The 8,560-nt window shown below is 44.3% G+C and overlaps 1 protein-coding gene across 1 annotated transcript; it reads left to right on the top strand.

Annotated features, from left to right (window-relative positions):
* ghsra (growth hormone secretagogue receptor a) lies at nucleotides 1-3,275 on the top strand (the record flags this gene model as incomplete). The annotated part of the gene is made up of 2 exons (XM_080750530.1): nucleotides 1-835; nucleotides 2,965-3,275. 2 exons carry the CDS (start codon nucleotides 1-3, stop codon nucleotides 3,273-3,275), a joined length of 1,146 nt encoding a protein of 381 aa, XP_080606656.1.
* Between the last annotated feature and the right edge of the window lie 5,285 nt (nucleotides 3,276-8,560).

The following is an 8,560-nucleotide window of genomic DNA, read 5'->3' as shown; positions in this document are numbered from 1 at the left end:
ATGCCCCCCTGGTCCAACCGCTCGGAGTGCCTCTCCGTCAACTGCAGCTGGGAGGAGGAGGAGAGCCAGAACGCCACATGGAACGGGGACCTGGAGGTGCCTCCTCTCAGCTACTACTCCATCCCGCTCCTCACGGCCATCACCGTGGCGTGCACGCTGCTGTTCCTGGTCGGTGTGGCGGGGAACGTGATGACCATCCTGGTGGTCAGCAAGTACCGCGACATGCGCACCACCACCAACCTGTACCTGTGCAGCATGGCCGTGTCGGACCTGCTCATCTTCCTGTGCATGCCGCCGGACCTGTACCGCATGTGGCGCTACCGGCCCTGGCGCTTCGGCGACGCGCTGTGCAAGCTCTTCCAGTTCGTCTCCGAGTCCTGCACGTACTCCACCATCCTGAGCATCACCGCCCTGTCGGTGGAGCGCTACCTGGCCATCTGCTTCCCACTGAAGGCCAAGGCCCTGGTCACCAAGACGCGCGTGCGGGTCCTCATCTTCCTGCTGTGGGTGGTCTCTCTGCTGAGCGCAGGGCCCGTGTTCTTGCTGGTGGGAGTGGAGCAGGACCCCGTGGGACCGCCACAGAACGGTAGTTCGTGGAGGTCAGTGGAGGTGGAAGACACCAGGGAGTGTAAGATGACGCACTACGCCGTGGAGTCGGGGCTGATGGGCGCCATGGTGTGGCTGAGCTCCGTGTTCTTCTTCATGCCGGTGTTCTGTCTGACGGTGCTCTACAGCCTCATAGGCCGCCGCCTCTGGCAGAGGCACCGCGAGACCAGCATCGGCTCCTGCGTGGCTCACCGGGACAAGAGCAACAGACAGACCATCAAGATGCTGGGTAAATCACTTCACGGTCTCTTTGGGCGACTTTCGCTTCTCTTGTCTCTTGAGCCAAATTGCTTGTTTCCCAAACAGTGGGTCGGGTTGGGAACCATTCGTGGATTTCTCTTTTGGGTCACGAGATAAAAAAAGTTTGAGAACCACTGTGACATAGACCACTGCTTCTCATACTAGGCCTATTACATTTCAAGGTCTCCCCTTAACTCCGTGTAAACTCTGTAGAGTGTATGCTGTCAGAGTTACAGACTGGGTCAATTTAGACCCTCGTAAAGGAACCTACAGAGTCCCCTGAATTCACTTTGAGAACCACTGCATGTCAAATGATGCTGCCTGGGTGGTTTATGTTTTGATTTGGAACAAAACCTTCGCTTTACGCACACATTACGCATGGTTGGTCAATGGTCAACATGTCATGGATAACATGCACTGATCAGGCATGGTTTCAGTGAATGATTGAAGCATAAATAATTATTTAATTATCAAGAAGATTAATCTTCTTAATTATTTAGAAAAGAAACATTTTGTTTGTAACTAATGAGGCGTGGTAACGTTTTATGATGAAGCAACAGCTTAACCAAAAACATCTAACGTCTAATATTCCTCCAATATTTTGTAAATGTTAGACATAATAGCCAGGCTACTGACTGTGAGGATTGATTGATTGATTGATTGATTGATTGATTGATTGATTGATTGATTGATTGATTGATTGATTGATTGAAGAACTTATTAGACATTTGCATTGGAAAAAGTACTGATACAGGGTTAGCTGTGGACAAAGACATGTCAGTGTCAGAGAGACAGGGTTGGGCAGTAACTTATTACTTAGTAATATATTATCGTAATATAATTACTTTACCCAGTAACGAGTAGTGTAACTTATTACTCTGCCAAAACAGTAATATTATACCATATAAGGAAATATTACTTTTTTTTTGGGGGGGGGGCTTTTTATGCCTTTATTGATAGGACAGTAGACTGACAGGAAATGGGGAGAGAGATGGGGAAAGACATGTGGCAAAGGTCTTCCGGATCGGGAAACGAACCGGCGATGCCAGCAGGCATCATAGCCTAGTATGTGGTATGCGCCTTGACCACCAGGCCAGCGGGAGCCCCACATATTACTTTTTTAAAGGTTTTCTTGGCTGTCCTTTGAAAACATTTCATTTAAAAGGTCAAGAGAGATTGCTTCTTTATTTTATAGCCTTTTTAGCCGATCATTGACAATTATTATTATAGTTTACTATGAAAACCGGCAGATCTTGTCCGCGTATCTCTGTCTGTCTGTCTGTCTGTACTCATTCATGCCTGACACTGTGGTTCTATGTTTTTTTCTGTGGTTCTATGGGTTTGTCTGTGGTTCTATGGGTTTGTCTGTGGTTCTATGCATGGGTTTGTTGCTCTGACATCATGCTCTGATGTCACTGTGACGTCAGGGGAACCACTCTTAACAGAATGGGCTTGCCGCTCTGACATCACGCTCTGGCTTGATGTCCCTTTTATGCCCATATATGGGCTCGGCCGCCGAGCTTCTAGTCAATATTAAGCGCATATCTGGGAATGCCCATATTTGGTAATGCCCATATATGGGCATATTCTGACATCACATTGTTGACTATCATGCAGGGGTCTCCATATATGGGTAACTGGTGCGATATACATCACTGGCCAGATGGCCAAGAACTGGCGCGACCTCGCCCTAATGTCGTCCTGAGGTGTCTTACTAGTAATTATTCAAAAAAATTGCAGGCGGGTGGGTACTTTAAGTATACTTTGACGCCAATATTTTTGTACTTTTACTCAAGTAAATTTTTTTATTCCCAACATTTACTTGTAACGTATTGTAAGTATTTCTACATTGCGGTGTTGATTCTTTCACTTAAGTAGAAAATCTGAGTACTTTTTCGACCACTGGTCACACCCACCAAGTGGCGTTTTCAGGAATTAGATTCCGGGTAGGCGAAATGCCAGCCTCCCGAAATGCCTTGTGGTCTTTATCCTTTTAGTTGACCTTGTATGCAGTGAACTGTCCTGTCCTGTACCTTTTCCTATGCAAACTTCTAATAAAGTATTCAATCAATCAATCAATCAATCAATCAATCAAACCCCCTCTTCCCCTCTCTCCAGTTGTGGTGGTGCTGGCGTTCGTGCTGTGCTGGCTGCCGTTCCACGTGGGCCGCTACCTGCAGTTCCGCTCGCTGGACGCGCCGTCCCCGCTGCTCTCCGTGCTGTCCGAGTACTGCAGCCTGGTGTCCGTGGTGCTGTTCTACCTGAGCGCCGCCATCAACCCCATCCTCTACAACACCATGTCCTGGAAGTACCGCAGCGCCGCCGCGCGCCTGTTCGGCCTGGCGGACGGCCAGCCGGTGCGAGGGCGCACGGCCAGCACCGCCAAGGGTGACGGCTTGCAGTGGACAGAGTCCACCGTCAGCCTGTAGCAGCCGTCACACTGACAGACGCTCCGTTTTTTTTACTGGATCAGTGTTACATTTACATTTCAAGCTCTCCCCTTAACTCTGACGGAAGAGAGTTTTTTGCAGGTCTTTCAGTCCCAGTGCATCAAAAGAGCAACTGGGTTATGGCAGCGGAAGCTTGTGATTGGCTGCGCGGAGGTGCCGAAAGTCGTGGGGGGCGGAGAAACTCCTGAACCTAACCTTAACCCTAACCCTAACCTCAGTAAAACTAATGCTGGTGAATGCTAACCTGTCGACGCTGGTGAATGCTAACCTGGTGAAATGCTAACCTGCCAACTCTGGTGAATGCTAACCTGGTGAATGTTAAACTGGTCGGACCAACGGTGCTTAACCCAGTTGCTTTTTTTTATACACTCGGACTGAAAGACCTGACGGTATTGCTGTCAGAGTTACAGACTTGTATGGGTCAATTTAGACCCCCATAAAGGACCCCACAAAGTCCTTTGAGAACCACTGGACTGCAAGTTGAGAATGAGACTTACTGAGCCCCAAAGACTGTCAGTAGCCATCATGGACATTTGAGTAGCTACGTGCCTGTACCTTTTAGTTTGTACATAAAAGTAAAACTGACAGCGCAAAGCGCCCCATTCTTTTTTTTCCTCCACACTGTACACCAGAATAAGTGTTAAGAACTGAAGTGTTGCCTCTGACTTTTAACGGGTTCATTTTTGTGCTGTCAGCAAAGGAAATAGCAAACACGTTCAACAGCATTTGAATAATGGTATGCATTTTTATAAATCACTGTAGCCTGAAATACACGCACAAATTCAATTCAAATATATAAGCATAACATCCTCCTAACAACGCGCGAGCACACACACACACACACGCACGCACGCACGCACGCACGCACGCACACACCCACGCTCGCAAACACACACACACACACACACGCACGCACGCACGCACGCACGCACGCACGCACGCACACACCCACGCTCGCAACACACACACACACACACACACACACACACACACACACACACACACACACAAATATATACATATGATATTCCTTACAACAATTGCCTTATAATGTACATCATTCTGGATGACAAAGAAAGCACTGTAGAACTTGTGACACTGCTCTGTACTCTATTGAGGTGTTAGAGGTGCAGTGTGTGTGTGTTAGAGGATGACATTTTATTCCCGGTCCCGTGGGTCCTGCGGGATTCCCGTGGGACAGGAGTCAAATTTGTATTAATGCCAGGATTGGGACGGGACAGGATTGAAAATCAACAGGAGTGGGCAGGAGTGGGAATCATCCCAGACCAGTTCATCAAATCGCAGAAATAAATTGCACAGGAAAGTGAGGTCTTTGAACTGCGAACATTATAAAATTATACATTATATAATAATAAACATGATATCAAATATAATATGGATCAAAATAGAAAAACATCTGCGCAATTTTATTTATTTTATTTTTTTTCGGGAGCGGGATGTGAACGGGAGTGATTTTGACCAGGAGCGGGATGGGACCAGGAGTCATTGTACAGGAGTGGGACAGGATGGGATTTTTTTCCCCACTCTAGCCCAGGATTGGGATGGGACAGGATTTTTTCTGCAGGAGTGGGACGGGACAGGAGTGAAAATTCATCAAAATGTCATCCTCTAGTGTGTGTGTATGTGTGTGTGTGTGTGTGTGTGTGTGTGTGTGTGTGTGTGTGTGTGTGTGTGTGTGTGTGTGTGTGTGTGTGTGTGTGTTTTGTGTAGTGCGTTAAGAATGTCTTTATTTGTGGGAGAGAGATTACTTTGTTTTGAGAATGTATTTATATGTGGCAGAGACTACTTTGTGTTAAGAATGTATTTATTTGTGTGGGAGACACTCCCGCGTATAAATGGTGAACTAGAGAGTGAGAAAGTATCCCATTCTTTGGCCACCATATGAATGTTTTATTTCTTGTTCATGCTGTGATTTCTTTGCCCAACTTGGACATTGCCCTGGAATAGACTGCACACACAGTGAACTCCTGAGTGTTATGGTCATATGTACCTGTAAGTGATCCAGTAGGTGTAAAAGTCAGTCTCTCATAAATAAATGAATACTCAGGCTTTTGCTGTGCATCTACTGAAATAAACACACTTTGAATAGAAATGTTCCAAAGTCAGATATTTATAACTTGAACATTGTGAACAAATTGTGGTACTTTTCAAAACGTGATGTTGTGTCTCTTTACTGCAGGCCTTTGGTTAATGGAATCAGATGTCTTCAGGAGACACATACTGTAATTAGCCAACTAATTTCTTGCCATAATGAATGTATTGTATTTTGCAAGTGAATTATCCAGCTTTCTAAATCTCCTGCACTGTCCACATGAAACTCTTTAAAAAAAAACATTGCTACAGTAGGTGTAAACAAATATGAAACAAGAATATAAAACAATCACTGGAACTACCTTTGGCTAAAAATAATAACGGTTTGAAGTCTAATAATACCTGTAAGGGTGGATGCAAATGGAAAGGCACATCTGCACACAAGTAAAAACTAGCTATCGAAGGGATGCACTCCTCCTCACTGGCATTTACTGTGCTTTACCTAAAGTTCACAATATCCAGGCAAAATTACTTTTTAAGCTCTCCTTCACCGAGGTGCTAAAAGTCAGAAAGCAAGTGTTGGAACAAGTTATACCTAGTCAGCACCAGACAATTCCATAGTGATTTTTCTTCACAAACAGGCTAGTGAGTTAAAGCCTGGTTTATACGTTGTTGTAGCCAATCTACAGGATCTTGTAGATCTGGCATTTTTCCTGGACGACACTGATGTACAGTATGAGGGACATAATTAAGCATTTTAAACTATTATGCAGGGTGGAGAATTAACAATATCCATCAGTCAAATGCAGACTAATGTTTGGCCGTGGCCGTGTTTGCTGTGCTATCCACCTTAACAGATGACCAACCATATTTTTTAAGTCCAAATCTAAATAACAGATTGGCTCATTTTGAAGTAGACTATGGCTGGTGGACAACAAAACAAAAGTTTCCTAGCCTGGTGTTACTGTATGCTTGCCTTAACCTGTACATAAATGCTTCGTAATGTTATACACACTGGCAACCATATGTGATGGGATTCCTATGATGTTATTCTATTTTTTTTTTTTTAAGGGCCTGAGTGTATCTGCCAGTCGAAAACGTATCTGTTTGTTATTAATGAAGGGTTTGAAGCTGTGTCAAAATAAACAAGGGGAACAAAACAAAACATATCTTGTCTTCTTTTTCCTTTTTGGAAAAGATTATGTTGTTCTTAGTTCAAATAGGCACCTGCTTGACAGCCATCATACAAGCCCAATGCAGGTGGAGCTGAACATATGAAAGTTGGCTAACAACGAGAGAAAAAGGAAAGAAAAGAAAACGAATAGAATATGAACAAAAATGAAAACCTAATTTTGACACACCAATATTGTACAAGACACTCATTCATGTACATACTGTATCTCCTGTGGAACAAAGCAACCCGCCTTTTGATATCAAAGACATTAAAATCAGTTAAGAAATATCTATTTTTCTTATTATCTGAAAGAATAGCAAAAGGTCATTGTGTGGGCACATGCACTTGCTGTAGCTACTATCCGATTAAAGGTCATAAGAACTCCATTGCCTTGCCTCCAGGTCCCAGAAGCAAGAGATTCGAGTGATTTCATATTTCTTTAGAAAAGTCAATTTGGGAGAAGACAGACACATGGACAGCAAGGCCTCAATATCCAGCCAAGTGGCAAGTTGACAAGGTATTATTATGGACCCATTCCATCACTCCCTGTAAAAGGACACATCATTTATTTATATATTACACACACACGCACGCACGCACGCACGCGCACACACACACACACACACACACACACACACACACACACACACACACACACACACACACACACACACACACTTTTCTTTTTAGGTCCGGAAGGTCAGACACAGGAGCAAGGCGGTTGAGGATATATTATAAAATACCACATCACTTACTTTAAAAGAGCACATCATTTTTATATTTTTAGGTTTGATAGATCTCTAGACCAGGGGTCTTCAACGTTTTCAGGCCGGGGACCCCCAAACTGATGGGGAGATGGAGCAGGGGCCCCCTACCACCTCGTAGGGTGGAGGGGTCGGGGCTACGACATATTTTTTATTTTAAACATGTACAAGTTACAGCGAGCAGGGTGGGCCGTACCACTACCATTTCTAAACATACTACTTATTAACTGAGAACCAATGTAAATAATATCAACTATCTGTCAATTGCATACTAATCATGTATTCAAGCTATTCAAAATGGATAGAATCATGATTTATTTTTAACATAAATGTGTAAAAAAAAAAAAAAAAAAACATTTTTTGAAATCTTTTTTTTTTTTTTTTTTTTAGCAATAATTTCGCGGACCCCCTGCAGTACCTCCGCGGACCCCCTAGGGGTCGCGGACCCCCTGTTGAAGACCCCTGCTCTAGACAAACCAACTTTACACACGCACGCACGCAGACACACAGTTCAGACTGAGTTGTGATCACTGATCACAATTCTGAACACACATGATGCATTAAAATACTGATAAGGCGGATTTGCACATTTGACCATCATTTTGTGTTTGTTACTATTAGTGCAATAAATGTGTTAAATCTTTCCTCTGATTACACGTGTGGTCTCCATTGTTTGTGCAGACTATCTGGTTCACAACAGAGTTCACCATAAACCACTGCATCCGTCTGTCTCTCTCCATGTGAACATGATGTACCCAATTAGCATACCTTGGTCTGACTGGCTGTTACAGCAGCTTCCCGCAGACCAACAACAAAAGCACAGAATAACCTTCATCTCTGCCTGTGTGGATGTGTTTAGCGCAGGGTGGCGGTGACCGCGAGGTGCAGCAGGGCTCCATTAACTTGGGACATTTCAGACGAACCTTATAGCCTCAGGCCCCCTCGCTCAAAGAACCCCCCTCGGTTGCTCCCCAAAGACATTTTGAATGATGGAAACAATTGAGTTCTACACTATTCTATTCAAACAGGCTTTATCGACATGGGAAACACACATTTGTCACCTTGTCAAAGCAAGTGTGAAATGAATCAAAACAAATAAATGAGTGTGTGCATGCGTGCATGCATGTACCGGTAAGTGCCGGTAAGTGCAGTAATACAGATTAGATATTAAGGTGGTTGTATTGAACATCCTTCTCCTATCACAACAGCTCACAAATCTTGCTGCTGTGTTTGGACATTGTTGATCTTCACCCAGCAGATATGGGAGTTATTGG

Source organism: Nannobrachium achirus (assembly GCF_963921795.1).
Source record: "Nannobrachium achirus genome assembly, chromosome: 20".
Lineage (NCBI taxonomy): Eukaryota > Metazoa > Chordata > Actinopteri > Myctophiformes > Myctophidae > Nannobrachium > Nannobrachium achirus.
Note: the sequence above shows the minus strand (reverse complement) of the source record. Positions and strands in the feature narration are given on the sequence as shown.